General features: G+C 38.2%; 1 protein-coding gene across 1 annotated transcript in view; it reads left to right on the top strand.

Moving 5' to 3' along the window:
• Positions 1 to 18736, top strand: part of LOC120542970 (neuromedin-K receptor-like) — an 80329-nt gene extending 61593 nt beyond the window's left edge. The window contains exons 3-5 of the mRNA XM_039775745.1: positions 10617 to 10767; positions 15552 to 15748; positions 17452 to 18736. Coding sequence (XP_039631679.1) covers positions 10617 to 10767; positions 15552 to 15748; positions 17452 to 17767 — 664 coding nt within the window. The 3' untranslated portion in view covers positions 17768 to 18736. The remainder of the gene's footprint in view (positions 1 to 10616; positions 10768 to 15551; positions 15749 to 17451) is intronic.
• Positions 18737 to 25966: the final 7230 nt, after the last annotated feature.

Below are 25966 nucleotides of genomic sequence, written 5' to 3'. Positions count from 1 at the left end.
CCATCTACAGTACACCATGGTAGAACAATTTGAACCCCTCTCCGATACATCTGGCCTTACTTCCCTTCCATCTGGTCTCTTGCACGCACAACATATCAACCTTCCTTCTCTCCATCATATCAGGTAACTCTCTCCCTTTACCAGTCATACTGCCAACATTCAAAGTTTCTATCCTCACTTCCACTCTCTGATCCTTCCTCCTCTCTTCCTACCTCTGGATATGCCTTCCCCCTCTTCTACTCCTTCGGCCAACAGTAGCCCTATTTCCCCTAGCACCCTGTTGGCTAACAGTACTGGTAGTAGCCAATGTTAACCTGGCCCTTGACCGATCCGGTATGGAAATCTTTATTGTTGTCCTCATATTGATCTGGCAAAATTTTTAACCAGCAAAAAGAAACATGCTGGTTTGTGCATCCCCCAATGGCAATTTCTAAGAAGGTTTAAATGACAGCACCATAAATTTTAATATGCCCTATGGCAGGAGGCTGGGGACCAGACCCAGCCGGGACGCCTGGAAGGACTGGGAGGTGGTCTATACATTCCCCGGGCCACGAGGGGGCAACCACCCTAGATGATAAGGGGACCACGGGGATGGAGCAAAGAGGATCAAACCCATTGGGGCCCATGGCCACCGCCAGGGGGCACCCCGAGTGTCATGGAACCAGGGAGACTTGCACTTCCACCACACCTGGGCAGGTGGAGGAAGAACCTTCCAGGCACACCCAGAGTGCTTCCGGGTGCTAGTGCGGCACTTCCACCACACCAGGAAGTCATCAATGAGCACCTGGAGCACATCCGGGTGGACATTAAAGGGGCCACCTTCCTACAGTCTGGGAGTTAGAGTCGGGAGCGGGAGCAGGACGAAGCTCTAGTAAGGAGAGGAAAGGCGGCCCACGGACAATTGAAGTAAGGGTGTTTGGTGTAGGAAGCACTGTGAGTGTGTGTGACTATTGTTTGGGGACACTTTTTAAAATAAAAGCATGTGTTTTTATGTTTGGTTATCTCACAGCCCTTAGACTGAAATAATATTAATGCTACCTGCAAAGCACACAGATTATAGATAACACAAGTATCAAGAGCTCAAAAATACTTGTTTTTCTATTTTCACATATTGATAGGCATGAACCTGCAGCCTTGTTACTACCATGCCACATACAGTTATTTTTGTTTGTAATTACCATTTTCCTAATGAATGACAGAGTCTTAACCTATAAACTGATGGTATGAAAAGCCTGTCATTAAAAAAATTTACTAAAACATTTTGGAGAAAATGTAGCCAAAATATACAGTGCTGAAAAACAGAAAATCACTTTCTTCTCTGTTGTTATTGCTGTGTATTTAGATAGATAGATTATTTGTCACAAGAGGAAAATGTAGCTACAGATGATCAAGAAATCTAGAAATAATACAACAAAAAATAACAACAACCTCCCTCAAATACACAGAAATAATTACAAAAAATGAATCACTTTTGCATACTGTCTTCTTGTCTCCACAAGTTACAATCTCATCTCATGTCCGGATCAATGTTATGAACTTGTACCTGCCTTGCTTCTAGTGTTGGAAAACCTAGCGGTGAAACTGTTGAATACCAGAAAAATTCATTTCACTCATACAAAGCACCTCTGAGGGTCTTACACGATGGCCCATGCAGGGAATGCCTTCTGTCACTTTTTATGTTCCTCTTGGGGATTGATTTGATCATGAAGTCAACCACAGTATGAAAGAAGAATGATATACACTGGACCTTGGACTTTGCAAATGACATTGCCCTTCTTTCACACAATTACAGCCAAATGCAAGATAATACAGAATATCTGCCAGCCACATCAGCCAAAATAGGTCTAAATAGCAAGAAAAAGACCAAGCTCACAATAATCAACATCTAAAATGACAACATATTGACGACCTTAAATAAGTTGACTCTGTTACATGCCTGGGAAGCATAATGGATAAATAGGGGTTTACAGACAGAGATATCACTATTAGATTAGGGATAATAAGGGCAGCTTTGTGCCACTCAATAATATTTGTTTCTCCAGAGCAATACGAACAGTAACAACTGTGGATCTTCAATTCTAACATCAACCCAGTTCAATTGTATGGTGTAGAAACATGGAGAATGGTCAAAAGGATACAACAGAGGATACACACTTTTATCAAAAATTGCCTGTAAAGAATCTTCAACATATGGTGACCTGACAAAATAGGAAATGAGTACCTGTGGTCGAAAGCTGGACAAGAGCCTCTCACCAAGGAAATCTGGATGAGAAAGTGGGTTTGCATTGGACATACCCTCAAGAACCGTGCTTCCAGCATCACCCAACAGTCTCTGGCCTAGAATCCTCTGGGAAAAAGGAAGAGAGGCAGACCAAGAAACACCTGGAAGCAAGACATGGAAACAAAACTATGACACTAAAGATAGCCCTCAGTTGAACTTGCTGGAAAGTTACCATTGATGGGCTATGCTCCACATGGAGCTATGGGCGTTCGTACTTTAAGTAAGTTGCTTCTTGTGTTCCCTAAACCTTCTGCTTGATTGACCCAGTTTTCAGCCATCTTGCCAACTCCAATTCTTGTATCTTAATGCCCTGACTCATCTAATCTTGACTTTACCCCACAATTTCTTGCCTATCCCCTATTCTTCATTTCCCATTTTCTTTGGTTTGAACCTTTTTAAACCTCACCAGTTACATTTCTGTAACCATAGCTCCATATCTTTCTATGCTGCCTTTTCATCCGCACACTTTTTCTTGGCTATACCCACACAAGTCTTGCTTTCTTAGGCCGTCTCCCCTTATTGCTCCTTCACCTGTAATCCCTCTAGAACTGCTACTATCTTCACCATAAAGCCAACTCCCAACCCTGACATCTCACATATTGTGTATCTTTCTTTTCATCCTTTTTCATCCACCTTTTCTGACTAAATCTTCTCATGCATGTCTATCGTTGCTAACCTTTTTTTGCATGTTTAGCAGTGCCTCTCATTGCAGTGCTGCTTGCTTTCATTTCTTATTCCATGTTTCTTTTTAACCCAATGCGTGTGTCCTCCTCTCCCCTCCCAACAGCCACAACTGTCCCCTTACCCTGTCAACTACCCTCTCTGTTATAACTTTCATCTTTGTTAGTTAGGTCTCTAGCTAGATGTTGTTCTTGTTGCTTTTCCTGTTTCACAAGAGCCTGCTTTGTGAGTGTATGTTTGCAACTCCTTTCCATCACTCCCTCATTAGTTTTTCCCTGTCAGTCAACAGTGAGTTTGTCTCACCTTCAGGGCATTTTGCAGCTTTTTTTCATCATTCCCATTCAAAGTTTATTGCTCCTTGTCTGATCTCATTATGGTGTGTTTTTTTTAGGTAAGGTCATGTTGTCCTTTCTCAATATTACATGGACCTGTACTGCATGCCCTTCAGCTACTCCTACACCCATTTCCCGCTGTGTAACTTTTCTTCCTACCTCTTCTCTTTCCTTTTATTCCTCCACTATATTCATTCTTTCAAATCAAAGGATGTCTTACTCATTAATCGGGACCTGTTCTTCATTTCTGTAACTTTGATGGCTGTAAACTGATGGATGTGTGCATGAATATATACATTGCCAGTGCCAGTAACAAAAGAGCTACACTGAAAATTCAGTGAACCCAGGGTCAGTATCACAAGTATGCAGTTACAATACCAAAAAAGGTTTATATATCTGAAAGAGAACAAAAGCGTCCTTTCTGCATTACGCATGGGGATGGGGGGTGACAGGTGAGGAACCAGTCACTGCGAAAAGCTGCCGACATTGACTGAATTAGGAATGCCAAAACCTCCCCCTTTCTCCACCCCTTCGTAGATGTAAGCTGGCTTTGTTTTTCTCATGAGACTTCACAGCACTGATCTGTTTCATCACTATAAGTATGCCTGACACGTCCCAGTTTCACTCAGTTAGTGCTTGTGTTCTGTTAGAGGCAGCAAGGTAGTGAGTGAGCAGCTCATTCGGTCTGTAGTATTCAGCGAGTGGAAGTTGGCACAGACTCATCTATGCTTTTAGTTCATTGTTTGTATTGTAAAGGTTCAAAGACAGGGAATGGCCAACATTGTTAGGGCATTGATTATAATTAATCAGCCTCTTGCACAGGGTGACGGACCACACATTCGTGTCATACAAAGGCGGAATCACCATATTGATGGGCGTGGGGATGCCACAGTTACAGAAGTTACACACCAGCCTGCTCAGGCAGTGGCTCTGCTACCACCCAATGCCCTTCACCGTCAGCACCCTCTTGCCCCCGCAGTGCTGCGAAGAAGGCGGCAGCGACGTGCGATGCTCTTGTCTCTTCGGCGGCAGCTGCCAGCAATACGGATGAGGCGGTGGCAGCGGCGGGTAGTGCCATATGGGGGGAGGAGGAGAAGAGATTAAGAAGCACTTGGTATCTTAAGTATTAGAGCTTCATTTTTACTGCCTTGCTTTATAGTTTTACAATAGTAAAAGGCTTTTTTCATTAATATAATACTCATGTGCGCATTTTATTCTTTGATGTTCTCATGTCTTCTCCATTACTAACCCCTGAGATGTGAACGAGATGAATTAGAACATATTTTTTTTTCCTCAGGGATATTGATAATCTGATTTTCAATGTCTTTCTAAATATTTTGTATGTGGATATTTCTAAAATATTCTGTGTATATATGGATATTGCAACATGCTTGTTTGTTTTTATGCTATTTACTTCTTCCTGATCTAAAGAGAGCCAACCAATCCGTTGGAATTTTAAAATACAAACTACTGAAAATGAAGTCCATTATAAAGTTCTTAGGAGTTGTGACTGTGTGTAAAACTGGGTTAGGGGCTAAGACACGAGGAGACAATCGTAAAGATTAAAATACTTGCAGTTTCTGTTTCTCCCCTGAAGTTGCTATTAATAAGGATGATAGGCTAGCAAACGTTCTGAGCAGGTCCTTGTGTCACATCTTGCCACTGCAGTGTTTTCAAGTCATGTTTCCATTGTTTGACATTCAACTGCACTATTGTCTTGCATTAAATTTATAACTACATGTAAATGAATATTATTTATTTAATGTACTGTACGATACACAATAGATTAGGCGTTTTTTGTAATTTGCCAGGGGGCACGCTTTCAGCTATGAAATGCATCACTGCTACAGTCATTGGTCTTTTTTAAAAGCCCAGTACAGGATTGCTGTAGAGAGGCCATTGTTCAAAAAGTGATAAAGGCCTGCTTTCTGTATACAGGGTTATGGGTATGGAGAAATCAGGATCTGTTATTAATGACTGCATTTAATTAAATCATGCCGAGTGTGTGGTGGGCGGCATTGTGACACAGTGGTAGCACTGATGCCTCGCTGTTAGGAGACCCGGGTTCGCTACCCAGGTCCTCCCTTCGTGGTTGTTTGCATGTTCTCCCCGTGTCTGCGTGAGTTTCCTCCGGGTACTCCGGGTACTCCGGTTTCCTCCCACAGTCCAAAGACATGCAGATTAGGTACATTGCCAATCCTAAATTGTCCCTAGTGTGTGTTTGGTGTGTGTGTGTGCCTGGGGTTTGTTTCCTGCCTTGCGCCCTGTGTTGGCGGGTATTGGCTCCAGCTGACCCCCGTGACCCTGTAGTTAGGATATAGCGGAATGGATGGATGGATGGATGAGTGTGTGGTTTTAATATATGCAGCTATACGGTATGAAAAGGGAGTTTTATAGTAGAAGGTTAATACTCGGGTACACGTTTGTGATCTTGTACGTATTGTCTCTCTTTCCTCATGTGAAAACATTAGAACTATTTGACAAAACACAGATCATCAGTCCCAAGGTCTCTTAAATGACCTCAAGATGAAATTGGAAGCTCTCTGTCTTACTGTCTACCACACTACGTGCTAAATCTGTGTGAATGAAGGGAAGATACTGATCAAGATCTGTAGTGTAGTGTGGTGTTCAAGTGGATGAGAGAATCTGTGAAATGAGGCACACTGATTAGGCAAATATGTTTTGAAAACTGAACATGAATCCTCCAAGCTGAGCTATCTAATGGCACAAAACTGAGGTCCCCATATCCTTTTAGCAAGCGATCATACTGACTCATCTGTATATATTGTTCAGGTTTGCTCATAAAGATTGATATGGATTTGCTATTCTCATTTCAAAGTGGCTACTACTTGCTTTAACAGGGTGATGTCTATAAGAGGACTGGCACCTTGATTATCAGGACTTTGCTTTCAAATTACCATTCAAGGGCATAGTCAAAATAATTCTTGCTTTATTATTACTTGCTCATGTGTCTTCTCAATTTTCTCCAGGCTCACCTTTACAATTTGGTAAAGGTGGCTCACTATGTTGTTGGCAGCACTGAGAGCCTGTGTGTGATTGCAGGACTGTTGTTTAGTAGAGTTTTCCCCTTCGTTCCACCGGGTAATTATTTGTGTTACCAGTTTCCTCATAATCCTGGACTTGCTAATGTCATGGAAACTTGGGGACAGTCTCTACAAAGCATAGTTTTGTTGGCCAAATCAGTAAGTGGAAGAAAATCATTGACAAATATGATGACAGGTTTAAACCCTATCTAGCAAATCTTGTCTTCCGTGTTTATGTGAGCTTGCGTCTGCAGTTTGATTTCCTGTTCAGATCCAATAGGAATTAATATTTATGTTGGTCAATGGTCTAGTGTTGTCTTAAGTGCGGAGATCCTACCTTGCACGTCATGCTACCAGAATAAACTTGATCTCTGTTATCATTCTCTTTAGGAAGGACTGGGTGCAGAAACATAAGCTAACAAGATGTCTACTAGTACGTTATATTTGCTTGGCGACACTGCCTTCCTAATTCATGTCCAATCAAGCTTGGAGAGAGCCTGTTTATTTTTGGTTTACATGAAAGTGAAAGAAAAAGGCAATGCAAGATCTACTAAATCGTGTTAAAAGAAAGCCAAAAAAGAAAAATAAAAACAGCAAAAATAAAGAGTCACTCAATAGTTTGGATTTGTGGATTATAATTGGAGAGGTGGTTGACTTTCTGGTTTAACGGGAAACTCAGTTTGCTGTGGGAAAATTTATTTGCTCAATGGCAATAGTTGTCTGATTCCCTAAAGTTGCCAAGAACTGCTACGGGAGAAGCAATGATGGGGGGCTGGAGGAAGACTTACAGGTAATGCAAATGAGATGTGGATGGATTTTGCTGAGGACTTTGACTTGTCATTTGGCTCTCCTCTCCTGTATTCCATTATCTCAGTTATAATGACTACAATGTAAGTATTACCACATATTTGACAACTGTGTGCACTTAACAGTCCAAAATTTGGCTGAAGTGTTTTCATTTAATTATTAGTTTGGTGCATTCTATATGCTGCATAGCTAAACCACAAAAGATGCATTTGCTGGCCATATTTGTTGATGAAATCATACATTTCTGTCAGTAGACTGCTCTAAAACAGTTTTTTTTATGTTTCTATTATTTGACTTTAATGAACAAAAGCAGACTACTTAAATAATTATTTCACTTTAATGCTCTTTTGACAGATAATATTTTTCAAACACTTTTTTGCCTTGAATTAGAAAAGCACCCCTGCCTATAGTTCTACCTGCAATGCCATTAGGTTAAGAACAATAATTAGTTGTGCGGAAAAAAAAATCCCCACTGTGCTTTATATTTACTTTCTCTTCAAGCAAAGCTCTTCATCTAATAGGGCACTGCAGAGGAAGGAGAACAAAGCTGGCTCCAGATCATTTTGCTGACAGAGCACAATAGCCGCAGTGATTGGCATGGAGGCTTGGAGAGCTTCAGATCTGCAGGGCAGAAAATGGCACTGACAGATCACGCCAAGACAGGTCTCCTTTGATCACTAGCCTTCCTGGAGGACTGCAGGGATTGCAGTGCCGCAGTAAATGTGGAGATTAGCCAAAAAAAAAGAGAGAAGGTGCTTTTCATAGTGAGACTCGGAGGAAACTGCAATGTGTAACAGCAGGCTTACTGTAATCAGCAAGGTGAACACTAAGAAACCTTGAAAACGCATCATTCATATTGTTCTTTTAATGTTTGTTTTGAATTAATTGGAGGAAATAGCACTTTATTTCCTTATAATATGAAACATAGATAATGACTCTAAAAACTATCTTTTTTTCCTTGAAGTGGAGCTTGGAAAGCATGTAAGGTTTCTTTTATTTGACTGTAGAAAACTACACAAAGTGGTTTTGAAAACCGAATTAGCCAAACTATTCATGTCAGACTCCAATAAATTTTAATAGAATTAAATATAGTAATCAGTATGGAAATACAGCAAATGTTTTTCTTTCATGAAAAAGTTATTACAATAGATGGAATAAACACAGGTAACTAATTACTTAATTTGAAAAACAGAATAATGTTATTAACTCTTCTGAGATAAGTTTGTTGAGCAATGGCAGAGTAGACCAAAAGACAACCTAAGCAGATAGCTACAAGCCATCTTTAATCCTGCAATTACATTTAAACTGAAAATTACAATGTGATTAAAACACCTTTGCCTGTGGATATGTGTGGGTGCTGTGTGACACCAAATATACCACTCTGTAATCTGAATGACAGAAAAACTCTGGCCAGGTTAGGGTGGCACATTGAATTGAGCTTTGGGATGCTTCCAGTTCACAAGGAGGGTTGTGAACTGATGCCATTTTTAAAGCTTTATTAAAGTGAGGGTTTTAGGATTTAAGAATAAAAATCAAATTATATAAGATTCACCTTTCTGAAGACTATATAATAAGAACTGGATTCTCAAAACCAATTAATCCAATTCATGCTCATGGAAGCTGTAGGCATCAGAGATAACCTGCAAAACTGGGTCTCTAGTTGATTAATCGTCAGGAGACAAAAAGTGATCCATATGGAGCAAGGTCATCAGTGGAGTCCCCCAGGGATCTAACCATTACTTTTTCTGATTTATATTAATGATATAGATTCTGGTGTAGTTAGTAAACTTATGGGCGGCATGGTGGCACAGTGGGTAGCGCTGCCACCTCATAGTTAGCAGGCCCGGGTTCGCTTCCCGGGTCCTCCCTGTGTGGAGTTCTTCATGTTCTTCCCATGTCTGCATGGGTTTCCTTCCTCCCACAGTCCAAAGACATGCAGGTTAGGTGCATTGGCGATTCTAAATTGTCCCTAGTGTGTGCTTGGTTTGTGGGTGTGTGTGTGTGCCCAGCAGTGGGCTGGTGCCCTGCCCGGGGTTTGTTTCCTGACTTGCACCCTGTGTTGGCTGGGATTGGCTCCAGCAGACCCCCATGACCCTGTAGTTAAGATATACCGGGCTGGATGATGGATGGATGGATAGTAAACTTATCAAATTCACAGGTGACACTAAAATTGGAGGGATGGCAGAAACTGAGGATGTAGCAAAAAGAATTCAAAAAGACCTAGACAACCTTCCGAACTGGGTGAACATCTTTAAAATGCAGTGTAATGTAGAAAAGTGCAAAGTGCCACACATGGGCAAAAGGAACATAAGTTACAAATACAAGATGGGAGACACCGTCATACAAGAACAAACCTCTGGAAAGGATTTAGGCATTTATGCTGACACACCATTTTCTTTGACTAAGCAATACACAGAACCAATTCAAAAGGCAAAGAAGATGTTAGGTTATATCATATAAACTGCTGGATATCTCTCAAGGGACGTTACACTCAAACTATACAATGCACTAGTAAGACCACACCTGGAGTAGTGTGTGCAGTTCTGGTCAACACGGTAGAAAAAAGACATAGCAGCACTTGAAGCTGCTCAAAGGAGAACAACCTAGTGCATCCCAGGACTTGAGGACATGTCATACTGTGACAGACTCAGAGAATTAAACCTGTTTAGTCAAAAGAAGAGAAGACTGTGGGGGGACCTAATCCAGGTATTTAAAATCCTCAAAGGTATTGATAAAGTAGACCCAGCAACATTCTTTCAGCTTAAGGGTGAATCACATAGTCAAGGACATCAGTGGAAAGTTAAGGGAACCTGCATTTAAAACTGAAGCCAGGGAGTACTTCTTTACGCAAAGAGTTATGGGACACTCGAACAAGCTATTGAGACATGGAGCAGAAGAAGAAACCTTGACATCCTTTAAGAAAAATCGGGATGAGATTTTGGGTCATCTTAGCTATCAGCTAAAAAATGGGACTTGATGGCCTATATGGTCTCCTCTCGTTTGTCAAATTTCTTATGTTCCTATGGAAGGCTAGAGTCTATTCCTGCATTAAACACAAAGCAAGAAGCAGTTTTATTTTTGTAATTTTTAATGTTTATTTGCTTATCTGCTATTTTACTTGTATAAGCAGCTGGTATGGTCTGGTGGAAAGTGCACTACACTTTACACTTTAAGGTTATTAGTTCTTTGTGTCCATTAAGAAGTTTATTAAGCAGTCTGTGCTTAAAAATCATAAGTTATTATGCATCCTGCCCCTGCAGCTCATTTTTGGCAAAAGTGTTTTCTAAATATGTAATATTAATGTGTGACATAAATGATGAAGATTTTCATGATTTTTAAAGACATTCTCACACTCTTATAGTTCTTTTCATCTCAATATAATTATAACTGGACCATGTTCTGTTCTGTAGTTGCTAGCATATCATCTCATATTGTTTTCTTTAACATCTTTATCTGTTTTTTTATAACCAGGTATCAAGTTATAGTGATAGTCCTGGTGTATGTAGCACCCCTCCTCATCATTGGTGTCTGCTACACAGTCATTGGCTACAATTTATGGGGAAGCAAAGTTCCTGGTGATACGTCTAATAAATATCAGGAGCAACTCCACTCCAAAAGGAAAGTAAGTGTTTAAAACAGCCCGATGGTGGATACATTAAGAAAAGAAAAGGATACTAAAATCATTATGTGCTATGTACAGTGTGTGCACTACAGTACAAAAATCTGGTATATGAAGCAACAAAGGCATTTTGGTGTTTTTTACAAGCCTTGAGTGATTAGTGAAACGAGTTGACCATTTCACGATACAGAACTCATAATGTCTGATCAACATGGAAGTAATTAAAAAGTTATATATTCAGCAATTGTCATTGCTGGATTATGCAAAGGTCAAATTATGAACATATAGCAATATAATAAGATGATAAAAATAGCAACTATAAACAAATAATTAGGTAATCATTTCAAAATGAATTATATATTTAAAAGGTAATGGTATTAAAATAAAAATATTTGATATTGTCTGTACTGACAAAAATTTTCTTCTAGAGCATTAAAATGTTAAATTAACAGGGAAGCTTTTTTCAGTGAAACTGCTATGCTTTTTTTCAAATTTTGTCAATGTATTCATGATTTATTTGTTGTATATTGTAAGTTAATGGATGCTTGGTGGCGCTATGCCCACCTTTCTCCCAACAGACAGATACAGACACTGTTTAAAAGCACCCAGAAGTATTTTAATTTCTTCTATAAAGTGCACAAAGCACCTACTCCACCACAATACACAATAATCAATAATCACAATACAATAATCCTCCTCTCCTCCCAGCAGCTCTGTCACACTCCCTCTCAACTCCGTCTCAGTCTTCTGGGCTTCCCACAGTCCTTTTTATAGTCCTTGACCCAGAAGTGCTTCTGTCCTTCAGTCCATGTGCTTCCATAACACTTCCGGGTCAGATGAAAACTCTTCTTTTTCTTCAGCCCGGACGTATTTCAGTTCTTCAGTCCTCGTGACTTGCAAGTACCTCCAGGCTATAATAGAAACAGAAGTCTCCGTGTCTCTCTGCAGCGTCCCCTGGCGGCACCCACGGTACCCAGCAGGGCTGTGAAGCCAAACTACATTTTCAATAAAGCCCTGCGGGAATCCGGGACACCTCTAGGCTGCAGGGAGGATGCCATCTAGCGTCCTGGAAGTGTTGACCGGGATCAACAGCCGGCTGTCCATCACCCATCACTATATATATATATATATATATATATATATATATATATATATATATATATATATATATATATATGTGTGTGTGTGTGTGTGTGTATACAGTATATACAGTGTATATACAGTATATATATATAATACACACACACACAGTCACACATGTGGATCTGAGGACCACCTTACCGGCTCTGATCAGGTATGCAGTACCACCCTGGGAGAAGAGGACATATTGTCAAAACTGTTTTGCCTCTTCCCACTGCAGCTCAGAGAAGATGCCCAGAAGGCCCTATCATTCCCAAACCGACCTTTCCCCAAACTCTGGTGAGAAACATATAAAAATGGCCATCCCCAGAAGGCGGTGTCTCACTCAACCTGAGCCTTCAAGAGGATGGAGCTCCCAGTCAGGCCTACTGATATAAACATGCTATTAAATTGGTTGATATGTGTTCTAGCACCCCCATGTGCTTGTTTATTTCTTTGAAACTTTATTATTTTCTGTGGTGCTTCAAATTAAAAACAGGGTGGCCGGGTTGGCATCCCAACTGTTTTTGGGACTCTACATGTCACTTTGTTCCACATCTGGCATGGCCAGTCAGCCTCCTGGGGCATTTTCACTGAGCAGCAGAGGGAATAGACAAGACAGATAGTGACAGTGCCCCCTCTGACCTCGGGTTGGTACTCAGACACGCATGTGTGCTATATATATATATATATATATATATATATATATATATATATATATATATATATATATATATATATATATATATATATATATATATATATATATATATATATATATATATATATATATACTCAGAGGGCAAGCCAGAATACTAGAAAATGTACAAAAGAAAAATTATTATTTATTGGAGTCGAAATTCTACAAATATCCATCCATTATCCAACCCACTTTATCCTAACTACAGGGTCACAGGGGTCTGCTGGAGCCAAGCCCAGCCCACCACAGGGCACACACACACGAAGCACACACAAGGGACAATTTAGAATCGCCAATGCACCTAACCTGCATGTCTTTAGACTGTGGGAGGAAACCCATGCAGACACGGGGAGAACATGCAAACTCCACGCAGGGAGGGCCCGGGAAGCAAACCCAGGTCTCATTACTGCGAGGCAGCAGCGCTACCCACTGCGCCACCGTGCCGCCCCTTCTACAAATCTGTTAAAGAAAAAGTAATTATTATTTAACAGAGTAAAAAATCATGAAATGAGAATAAAATATTTACTCTCTTAAGACTAAATAAACGATCCATTCCTTTTAACTGACATTCTTATAAACCATGACTTTCTTGATATTTTACTTTATAATTTAAAAACAGAATAAGAATCAGAAAATCTAACAAAATCACATGAAAGTTTGATAAACTCTGAAAAGATTGATACCAAACATATATTATATGTATTATATTCGATATACGTTCCACAATATCGTTGCACTTTTAGGCTTAGGATTTTATATAGAGAGTATATATATATATGTATATATACACAACAAATTAGCACATTTAGAACATTACAATTTACTCCTAAATGATGAGTTTAACAGTGGAAAAAGCCCGATATGTACATTCAAGTCTGATAGCTTGAATAGGCCATCTTTTGTCACACCTGTTAAGTAAACAAATTTCAAATGTTTCAGAAAAGAATAATGCAATACATCTTAATAGTACTTTGCATCTTTGCATTTTTATATTACCACTGGCTCTGAATGATAAGGAAATGAGTTCCTTGACAAGCTCCCCTATTGAGCTCACTGCAGAGCAAGTCACTATTTTCTAGCTAATGGTATGTAGACAGGAAAGTTTTTTTTTTTTAGGCAAGGTAGAAGTGCGGGATTGCGATTTAGGGCAGCAAATGAGTTCGTTTCTCAATGCACTGCCAATAATTTGAGCTACTTTGGTTCCTTTTTTGAGTCTCAAGTACCTGTCTATTGCCGGTGAGCGTAAGTCTCCGACTATTTCAAAGCACAAACAAATTAGTGCCACAAAAGACAAACACGTCTCAGTATTCTTGCTCTTTTGTGATCATTTGAGAGCTTCATTTTTCATTAAATTGAGACAAATGGGAATAATTTTATAGAAATGAAGTAAAGTTCAATAAGGTAAGAAAAAAGTACATAAAGCCCAGAATGATTTGAGATGTAAATTATTATCTAAGAAATTTGCTCAACCATTAGTAGCTGCTGTCTTAATGAACTGGAGATATAACTTTAAAACATTGTAGCTTGTTCATTTGTTATTGAGTCTATTTGACAGATACCTGCATACGTTATGGAGACATGCTCTTTTGTTAGTATCTTAGATCATGTTCTTCTTCAATTCAGCCTTAAATATATAAGACTTAATCTTTTTATGTAAGTAAATAAATAAATAAACACCCTTCAATCACTTTTGGGTACCTCTTAACACATACCATAGAATAAAGCTTTCAAAATATGTGTACTTATAATGAAATAAAAAAGAGGTTGGTTACAAAAAGCCAAAATCAAAAAATAAATAAATAAACAAATACGACTTTTCTGTTCCAAATGACTCCTGGGATTTCCCTTATTTAAAGGCTTTCAAACTTACCCAGCCCTCAAGTACCACTCTCCCTTCTCCACACCAGTACCTCTTCCTATTTCCCTCTCATGATCCCAAACTCTTTCTCCTGGTTAGAGGAGGCTTTTAAACCCCACTCAATCTGGAATTGCTTTTTATATTGTATGCTAATGAACTACATGATTAGTGCCCATAATGGGTTCCTAGTTTCCCTGCACCCCAAAGTCCTTGTCAGTCATTCATGAGCCTTGTCTCCTAGGCTTATGTTGTAAAAGAGCAACACATACATTTCCTCATATTGGTCTGAAGGAGTTTTGGCCCTCCTTTGCCTTACTGTCTTTTTACATGGTTGGGCCTGCTCAATGTAAATGGCAATGCTTGACCTCTAATATCCAGGCAGACCTCTTCTAACTTCATAGGAGAACACACATCTGTGCCACTATTGCCACATAGTGGCTCCTACGTATTGCTAGCATGTGGATGACCTCTCTTTCTTTTCTTTCATTCTCCCTGGCTCTCTGACACTCCTACCAGATCTCAGATCTTGTCAAAGGCATGTGCTATTCTAGTGCCAGCCCTGCCCACAGAAAATTCTTTCCAAATGGGCAGCACTCCAAAAGATATTAATTAAATAAAGGCTGTCAGACTGGTTGTTAATATGTCAATAAATAGATAGAAACGCAGGCATGTAAATAAAGACAATTGTATAACTAAAATAGGGTAAAAAATAATGTGACAATCTTGTGATTTAAAAAAATAATGTGTAAATATGCAAGAGATGACAAGCATAAATGAAATTGCATGCACTGTAAGAATGAGTTTGAAGCAAAGATGTCTGAACTTTGCAAATGGCCTCACACTTAACTATCTATTAATCACAACTGCAAGTTACCCCCATAGCACCTGGATAAAGAATGGATGGATGGATGAATTTTCAATATATACGATAACAAATAAATAACTATATATAGTGGACATTGTATTTTGTTCCTATCTATCTATCTATCTATCTATCTATCTATCTATCTATCTATCTATCTATCTATCTATCTATCTATCTATCTATCTATCTATCTATCTATCTATCTATCTATCTATCTAAAAGGAAAATAATATATTTCTTTTTAGGTTGTGAAAATGATGGTGCTTGTTGTTATAACATTTGCCATCTGTTGGCTGCCATATCACATCTATTTTTTCTTGGGATGGCTATACAAGGGAATCTACCGTTGGAGGCACATTCAACAAGTGTATCTTGGAGTGTTCTGGTTGGCCATGAGCTCCACCACCTATAACCCCATCATTTACTGCTGTCTAAGTGAAAGGTACTTTTGACATTTCTCTGGAAGTGCTTAAATTGAATAATGAAGAAGTAAAAAGTTAGATTTTTTTTAAAATAAGCCCAGACTTCCCAGCATGTATATAGTCCTGTCCACCACAACTTGCGTAACAAGATGGTAAAATCCAGCAATAATGATTTGAGGCATTTACTGCACATTTGTAGCTCACCGTGATTCTTAAGTCCTTTTACTTAGCACCAATGGCAATTTTGGGCCAATACATTCAGTTAAGATTTGGGGCTAAGCTTTACTGCTTTCCTTTCCATTCATTAAGGGCATATTTAACGAGATTAAACCTTCAGTGTAAGAAAGAATAAAAAAGCAGACATGTTTTAATATTCATTATAGATTAATTATATCCTCACAGCAGTTAAATTAAGCCCAGATGCTGAGACACCTGCATATGTATGGATAGCACTTCAAATATTGGCTTGTAAATGTGATCAGCCCAACACAGTATCTGGTCAGAGGGGCACAAACAGATTGATGTCATGGATTAGTTTGGATTGGGAGAGTTGCAGATTTTAAGAAGGAAGGGCAGAAAACAGCACATTTAAGACATGTAATAACTCAATTTAATTATCCTACTGGCCAGATGCTTTGAAGACAAACTAGCAGCACTTTGTGTGTGGAATAACATCATCACAAGCTGGTCTGTACATTTATTTCCTAAGGAGCTTTCCAATAAGCTCTGAGCTGCAGATTTATTCTCCCTGCTAACTCCTTGTATGACCCCAAACAAGTCAATTAACCTGACCCTGACACCTGTCATATAAAAACGTTCATATAGGTAATGCCTCTTTAATGAGTGTAACCTTGTGTTGAAGTTCACCATGAAAACAGCCTTGCCTTTTTCCATATTCTAGATCATTACTTTGCCTGCTTGATCGGATGTTCTATTATAATAGAAGCTCAGCTTTTAGGTTCCTACTACTATTTACTGCATGTCAGTTAAATTCAGTTTTATAAGATTTGTTGAATTTAGGTGGTTTCATTTCTCTTCAACAACATGGTCATGGACATTACTGTTAGCTGTAGTGTACCCCATAATGTTTGAGTAAAATCATTTTTAAACAAAAGTTTTCAAATGTAAGATAATAAACTTTTTTTACCCATTGGGAGTTTTCAATGAAGAACCAAAGTGTAGACATTAATAAATCCATGTCTTGACCTCTTAACATCATATGTGTGAACACAACCTAGAAATTTGTTCCATTTCAAGAGCTGAAACAAAAATGGCCCTGGTGTTGATGTCACCACAATCATCTTCAAATGGTAAAAAGTAAGTAAAAACAAATTTGAAAAATTCATTTAATTTTTGACATCTTGTAGTGTGCCCTCAAGTTGACTGATTCCCTACAACTGCTGAGATACGCTCAGTACCTATGTAATGTAATTGAGTAAACTGATGGATGAATGGTTTAATAAATATTGTGAGTTTAGTGATCTAGCTCACTCTTTTAAAATACTGGAGTAACAACAGAGTTTGGTGAGATTAATAAATTGATATTTTATCCAAAAGAGATTACAAAACATATATAGAGATTTACAGAGCAAGCAAGTATGCAAAACATTTTGAATTACAAAAATGTGTAATGATTTTAGAAAACAAGATAATTCCTTTTCCTGTTTGAAAATCCCTCCATTATTTTGTTTTTATATAATTTTTTTTTTTTATTTCATCATAGGTTTCGAACAGGTTTTAAATGTGCTTTAAAATGGTGCCCATTCATAAAAATGTCAAGAGAGGAAAAGCTTGAGTTAACAAGGTACTGGACAAGACGAAGTACTACGTATAGCACATCTGTCAAACATACCAGCACTATCAGAAAGTCCAACCAAGCCAGCATGGCTGCAAAGGAAAGGACACATTCCACAGTTGATTTCCAAGCCAGCCTTAAGTGTACCATGATGAGGGATTCAAGTAAGCGTAGCACAGCCATGGATGCCAAGCAGTGTACCACACTGCTCAAGAACCCCAGAATCCTTGCAATGAATGAATGACAGAATAAAAGAGTGAAGGAAAGGGTATTGCAAATCATTGGCAACAGCAGTGCTTTCTCAAGTAAAGCCAACGAGTCCTCATTGTAGAATCAGCCTCCCTCTGGTAGTGATTGTTGTGCCACCAATGATCAGCGACTGCTCAGACCTTCTCCAAGAACATCAACATTTCCCTGTAAAAAACAAAGTCCTGTAGCCACTCTGTTCTGTCTGTACTCCTCCTCGAGTCAAACTGGAGACTTAAACACATCTTTTTCTCTTATCTCTTTCATTAGAAAATGGATGAAGCTAAGTAATTAATCAGATGTGGTGTTTGGAGTCTGTTAAAAAAGGACAAAAGTGCAACACTGGTATATTTGGTACTATTTATAAGTTAGTGGCAAACTTGTGGTCAGGAGGTACACAAAGTAAAATTTAAAACAGTCTCACTGCAAAATTGTAAGAACCTGAGGTTTATCCTGTCAGAAAATTTAAATAAAGTATAATCCATAGATTTTAAGTGTACGTTGATCCTTTATATACTGCTCACCAATGAAACCACAATGAGCTTTTCCCCTTTAAAACTATAGTTTTAGGAGACATACTCTCCAATCTGTTATTTTGGCTAGCAATCCTCCTTCCTTCAGCACTGGTGCAGACAATTGTGAGCCTGTAAAGAGACGGGCGACTGGGAATTTTGGGCCAGGATCACAACTGTTCTGTGACACTCAGGTCCTGCCTTGCAGACTAAGCCATGTGAATCTGGAAGGGTCTTCCCTCAAAGACTTAGGCCGGTACCAATGTGGAGATCCAATATGAGCAGGATATGACAAGTATTTAAAAATCCCAGTGATTGTGCAAGTTTCTCCTGTAATATGTCAGTTCAAGTAAAATGTATTGTTGAAAAATTAAAGATATGCTTAGCTGAATTCCGCAAATACAGTAAATATGTATTCTGTAATATACTGTTCAAAAAATTAAAGGAACACTTTTAATAAGAGTACAGTATCAAGTCAATGAAACCTCTGGGATATTAATCTGGTCAGTTAAGTAGCAGAGGGGATTGTTAATCAGTTTCAGCTGCTGTGGTGTTAATGAAATTAACAACAGATGCACTAGAGGGGCAACAATGAGATGACCCCCAAAACAGGAATGGTTTAACAGGTGGAGGCCACTGACATTTTTCCCTCCTCATCTTTTCTGACTTTTTCTTCAATAGTTTTGCATTTGGCTACAGTCAGTGTCACTACTGGTAGCATGAGGCGATACCTGGACCCTACAGAGGTTGCACAGGTAGTCCGACTTCTCCAGGATGGCACATCAATATGTGCCATTGCCAGAAGGTTTGCTGTGTCTCCCAGCACAGTCACAAGGGCATGGAGGAGATTCCAGGAGACTAGCAGTTACTCTAGGAGAGCTAGACAGGGCTGTAGAAGGCCCTTAACCCATCAGCAGGACCGGTTTCTGCTCCTTTGGGCAAGGAGGAACAGCATGAGCACTGCCAGAGCCCTACAAAATGACCTCCAGCAGGCCACTGGTGTGAAAATATCTGACCAAACAATCAGAAACAGACTTCATGAGGGTGACCTGAGGTCCTGACGTCTTCTAGTGGGCTTTGTGCTCACTGCCCGGCACCATGGAGCCTGATTGCCATTTGCCATAGAATATTGCCATTTGCCATAAAATACCAGAATGGGCAGGTCAACCACTGGCGCCCTGTGCTTTTGACAGATGAGAGCAGGTTGACCCTGAGCACATGTGGCAGACGTGAAAGGGTGTGGAGAAGCCATGGAGAACGTTATGCTATCTGTAACATTGTCCAGCATGACTGGTTTGGGGGTGGGTCAGTGATGGTCTGAGGAGGCATATTCATGGAGGGAGACACAGACCTCTACAGGCTAGACAATGGCATCTTGACTGCCATTAGGTATTGGGATGAAACCCTTGGACCCTTTGTCAGGCCCAATGCTGGTGTTGTGGGTCCTGGGTTCCTCCTGGTGCATGACCTGATGCGGTGAGAGTATGCAGGCAGTTCCTGGAGGATAAAGTAATTGATACCATTTACTGGCCCCCCACGCTCACCTGACCTAAATCCAACAGAACACCTCTGGGACATTATGCTTTGGTCCATCTGACACAACTAGGTTGCACTTTAGACTGTCCAGGAGCTCAGTGATGCCCTGGTCCAGATTTGGGAAGAGATCCTCCAAGATACCATCCATCATTTCATTAGGAGCTTGCCACAACATTGTCAGGCATGCATACAAGCATGTGGGGGTCATACAAACTCCTGAGTATGATTTTGAGTTGCTGCAATGAAATTTCGGCAAAAAGGACTAACCTGCCGCATCATTTTTTCACACTAATTTTCAGGGTGTTTTTGAATTCAGCCCTCTGTATGTTGATCATTTTCATTTCCATCAAACGATGTGGCATCCTTTCGTTCCTAACATATTACCCAGTCTATATCAGTATAGATATCCAGGAGGATATCCAGGAGGATTTCTTTTTCCCATTGAGATCTGATGTGTTTTCAAAATGTTCCTTTAATTTTTTGAGCCGTTTATATATCTCAAAGAGAACATTTAAAAAAATGAAAACATTTAAAAAGTTTTTTTTAGCATTAAAGCTGAGAAGGGGCTGGGTGGTCTTTTAGCCTTGGAACCCTTGCAGATTTATTTCTTCAGCATCCAGCCGGCTGGAGTTTTTGTTTTCCTCTCCTCCCAGGCTGTCTGACTGTAACATTTGTTTATTAAGCTGGAGATTTTATTCCTCATTGATACTGTTTTATAAAGTCTTTTAACCTGTGAAGTTTATGAACTACTTTCATGTATGAAAACTGTACTAAATAAATAAATGTTTATACGCTTGAACCAATGTTAAGTTGCTACTTCAATAAACTGCTGAGTTAAGCAGAAATACAAAGCAGGTTGTTGACAACTTAAATTATTATTCTAAAATTACCTTCATTATTTTATGTTACTATTTTTTATTTTACTATATTTTACCTTCTTTTCTGCATTTTGTTTTATTTTTAGGAGTCTGTACTTCCCTTTTCTTCACTTTAGGAAGGTGGTGCTAAAAAAAAGCTCATCTATAAAAATCGCATCCAGTTGCCCAAACTCTCATAAGCTACTTTTCTATTAACTGATACATTGGACCAGATTCACATCATTTCTTATTTATTGATGCAAAATGGCTTTGTAAATAAAAAAAGAGTTTCAATTAGCATAAGCCTCCTTAATTCTGGGGTTTTTTAAGAAACGCAATGATTTACTTCATGAGGCAGAAGTACATAATAAATAAGAAAAGTTATGACATATATTTGAAATATTAAAATGTATACTTTTAAAGTGCTAAATATTCTCAGTTATACTAGACATTTGTTGGTTTTCATCATCTGAGGGGGTCTACTGAGGGCTAAGTTCCTAGTAAAGGATTCAAAATCACAAATAACTGACTTTAAAATTGTCTTAAACGATACCTTACCTTACCTTTAAAATGGATCATTTTTAACCTTCTAGAAGCGATTCTCAGAGGCCTGGGATCCCCAGTAAAAAATCAAATGTCACAAATATTATCATTTTCATGATAAGCAAATTCAAAATAGCATACAATGAATCTTAACCTGCCTATACCACCAATCCCCATTTTTTGATGTTTTGTGAAAAGGACTAACTATGACCCCTTGTATTCCATTAGGGGGTGAACCCCAGGGTTCAGCTGATGTATCATGCACAACTTCAAGTCCTTCTGATCCTTTTTGCTGAAGACACCTGTCGGTTTATTCTTTATCATAGGGTGTAATTTCATGCACTAAATACGGTACTGAAAATGGCCTATAATGAGTGTGTTTTGAGTTTAGAGGGTCAAAAATAGGGGAGAGCCCCCTGAGGCTTTCATCCGGTCCTACATGCGTTAGTGCTAACTAGCTGACGGAAGTGGGACGAGAGTCTCATGCTGTCCATTGAAGGTCTCGATGGGTTGAAAATTGCCCTCTAATCATTATGGAAAATATGTCTCATTGTACTTGTAACTAAATGGCTACTAGAAAAGTGCTGAATAATTTTAATGGTTACCCAAATAAATGTAGTCTTGATAACACTTCAAAATGTATTTATGATGTGTTTTGAAATAGACTTCAAAATATTTTGACCAGAACTTTGTCTCCAGTATGAAAAGACAAACAGTGTTTATTAATCAATTTCTAATATACCTTTACAGGTGCTCATCATATTCAAATGAACTGCCATACAAACTAGTATTTTATAAATGGGGAATATATTTAATAGCATACATGGTTAGTTGACTTAATTCCACAATTAGGCAAATTCACAATAGAAATACACTTTACGTGTAGCTGCTGTGTGATGGTAAGACCGTTTGTCTTGAAAGGTCGGCCAGATTAAAGATTCCAACCGTTTCATATTTATGTTTATCATTTGATGGTGATATCTATTTGCATTTTTACATTAATGCATTATTTGTTACTTTTTACTGTTGCAAAACATGTACCAACTACCAGGTAATGACAGCCAGTATACTGTAATAGTCCTACCAGACAAAATAAATATATCACACAAAGTGACTACCTATGCTGCTATAATGTTTCATTAAACTTTGTAATTATGCTTTACATGCTGAAATTTTTACTTGATATTGCAGTTATTTTTTCTTGTGCAGTGTAGGATAATAATTTAAAAGGAAGAAAATGAAAATGGGTTTTAATCTGTATATCAAAAAGGAAGTATAGCATTGATCATTTATATTATCAATACACCCTAAACACCACTGTAATGAGTATGAACATCTTTTTGGTGTGATGTTTATTGCTGTATTTGTGTAACAGAGAGAAAACACATTGGTATGTGATCTTCAGAATTGTTTCTAAAATAATAGATAGCATCACGAGCAAAAAACAGAACTCTTGCACCCCCTAATGGCATCTCAAAGAACAAATCCAATCTGTGTGTGCCTGCATGGGTGTGCATGCGTGTGTGTGTGTGTGTGTGCCTGAGCTTCTCAAGGCTTATAAATCTCTCACAGGTGTTGATCTGAAAGTACATATACCGGGAATAAGAAATGCATTTGCATTTCAAAATGGATGTGTCATGTACAGATTTCATAACTAGCTGTTTGCAAACTTTTTTGATTCTTGAATTTTCAGGTAACTTGAGAAAATACAACATTTTCTCTACTGTAGTGAATTGTTAGATACAAAAGTCAATGGACTTTCATTCAATTTAAACAAAATAATGAGCTTCCCTGAAAACATTTGAAAAAAAATCTATTCAGAATAGAAAAGCAAGAGAACACTACAGGTTTGCTTCATAGCTTCTATTATTGATTTGCAGCATTTATTTCTTTGGTTTTTATTTTCTCATATACATAGTATAAAGAAAGTATAAGAATCGTGAAAAAATTCAACCTCATGATTGTGATGAAACATTTTAGACCTTACTGAGTTGAAAATACAATTTCCGAAAATTATGTCTGTCTGTGTGTCTGTGTGTAAACACAGTAACTCGAAAACACTTTGACCTATTGTATACCTGCTTTATATCAAAAATAAGGAACCTTATCAATTTTTGGGCCAATCTGAAGTGGTACTTTAATTGAATACCTCCTCAAATTTTCAAGTAAACTATGATTATAATTACAGATAGATGATTCAAATTTTGTATAGATATTTACAGTATAATGATAAAAAGCAAACAGATATGAAATTTGAGAAAAATTACTCAACCGGAAGAAGTATTTTATTTAAACAACCATCCAAATTTTTGTGTCATGGAAATATAAATGTGTACACAATATTAAAAACTATTCAATAACGCATATTTTTTCAGTAACTATTATTAATTTTATTTTACATCATCAGTTTTACAATAACTTGTAAATATTGAATATGTCATGTAAATATAAAGATGTAATGGGAATAATAAGCTGCCTCGTGTTCCTGGTAATACATTTAATTTTATGATATTTTTTTTTTATTTCCGCCATCATTATCACAATTAAATGTAGCTAAATGCAGTTTTACCTATAGCAATTTATTGCAACAAATATTATATAATACTTAAACTTTTGCTATGTTTTTAGGTGGCTATAACTCTTTTTATTTTCTACATGATCTAGGTAATGCTTATGTAATCATGAAAAAATTCCACCACTGTTTTCGACCTCTCTGAGTGTGAAAAAATTTGAATATAAAGTTTGATTATAGATAAAGATAAATGATTGGGTATCAATATTATCAATTAGTTATGATGAGAAACAAAGAGATATGATATTTTAGAAATATTGAGCAACTGGAAGTGACCTATTCCTCTATCTCAGTATACAAGAAAGTCAATGGGAACACACTCCCGATTTTTCCATTATGTTAAAACATTTGGTAAACCCTTTGTAATAAGTTGGGAAGTTTTGTGCATTGGTGAGAAAATATTCCATAAACAGTAAATCAATTGAATCAAATGCAAGCCAAGGAGAGAAATAATTACTTAAATACAGCAGCACACAACAAGATAACTGAAAACATTATAAAGATGCAATTCAGGCACAACAATCTATTGGTACCTTTGATGCAGCATTTTTACCAATCACGTCATCACAAGCTGCTTTACAAATTAATTGATTGACAAGTGAAAAAGCCAGATCAGTCCCAGGGGTCCAGAAGAATCACTTAAAGGACTATGTAATTAAAGCAGTTATTGGAGCAACTGAAGCCTGGAAGCACTTCTTTACACAAAGAGTTGTGGGACTCTGGAATAAACTACTAAGACGTGGAGTTGAAGCAGAAACCTTGAAAACCGTTAAGACGAATCTGGATGAGATATTGGGACAGCTTAGCTATTAGCTTAACAAATGGAGTTAATGAACTGAATGGTCTCCTGTTTTTTGTCAAATTTTTTTATGTTTTAACAATAGACCTGAAATTTTTAATGAACTGAAGGCAATTGTTGGCAAATACAATAAATCTTTGGAACCGCTCCATTGAAGGCAGTTTATTCTATTACAGATGAATACCAAAATAATCTTTGTAGACTTTCATAAAACTTGAACTAGCTAGCGCTGTGACACTGTGTCCTCACATGTTTAATTATTAACAATACAGATTATTTAAATTATGTTAACATTTTATCTGTATAATGTAATAAACATATTTTGCTGCATTTCATCTTAAAAATGATATCGTCATCATATGTAAATACGCGCTTTATAAAGTGGCTCAGGTTGTGCAATATTATAACTGTATCACAAGTTTACAGTGAGGTGATTGTACTAATAAGTACAAACAGTTCTACAAAGAGCACTTGATGGACTGATTGAGTGCATTTATAGTTCTTGGGATGAAACTGTTTCTGAACCACGAAAGGCTATGAAGTGTTTGCCGTATGAGAGCAGTTCAAATAGACAGCATGACTGAGGCAGCGTGTGCTTGATACTGTATCCTGATAATTCTCTTTCCAATCAGCTACTGTAGAGCTGTGATTCCACACCCAGATACAGTGATATACTGTAAATACTCCGAGTGGTGCAGTGAGAATAATATGGAAGAAGATGGTCCGCTGTGGCAACCCCTAACGGGAGCAGTTGAAAGAAGAAGAAGGTGCAGTGAGGGTAACAACGCTAAAGCAGCTATGGTATTTGGAATAGTATGGCCATTCTGTGGACCATTATATTGTTACAGGTTAATTACAATCAGATGCCTTAAAGTAATAAACAATATGCAGTTAATTTCAGTGTATTTTTTTAAAGCTGTGTCAAGGATGTGCACTTAAAAAAGAAAGGGAAACCACACAGGAACAGTAGCACTGCTTTGACGCTGGGTGCCTCCAGTTTCCAAAACCGAGTGGAGAACTTGCGTACACCAGGGTTTGAGCTAGCGTGAAAATGTGCATGGCTTTATGCCAAGTTTAAGTTTTATACATCGAGATTTGAGCATGGAAACGGGAGTACGCAACGTTTTTGTGTGTATGCACCATTTATGCATAAGGCCCCTGGTCTGTAGAGGGAGGAAGAGAAGATGTGTTAATAAACAGTGCCATCTTGTGGATCAGTGAGGAATTACCACCACCAGAGCCTTTAAGCCAGGGGTGCCCAGCTCCAGTCCTGGAGGGCCACAGTGGCTGCAGGTTTTCATTCTAACCCTTTTCTTGATTAGTGATCTGTTTTTGCTGCTAATTAACTTCTTTTGAATTAATTTAAAAAAAATATATA

The sequence above is a fragment of the Polypterus senegalus genome, chromosome 13, assembly GCF_016835505.1.
Source record: "Polypterus senegalus isolate Bchr_013 chromosome 13, ASM1683550v1, whole genome shotgun sequence".
NCBI lineage: Eukaryota > Metazoa > Chordata > Cladistia > Polypteriformes > Polypteridae > Polypterus > Polypterus senegalus.
Note: the sequence above shows the minus strand (reverse complement) of the source record. Positions and strands in the feature narration are given on the sequence as shown.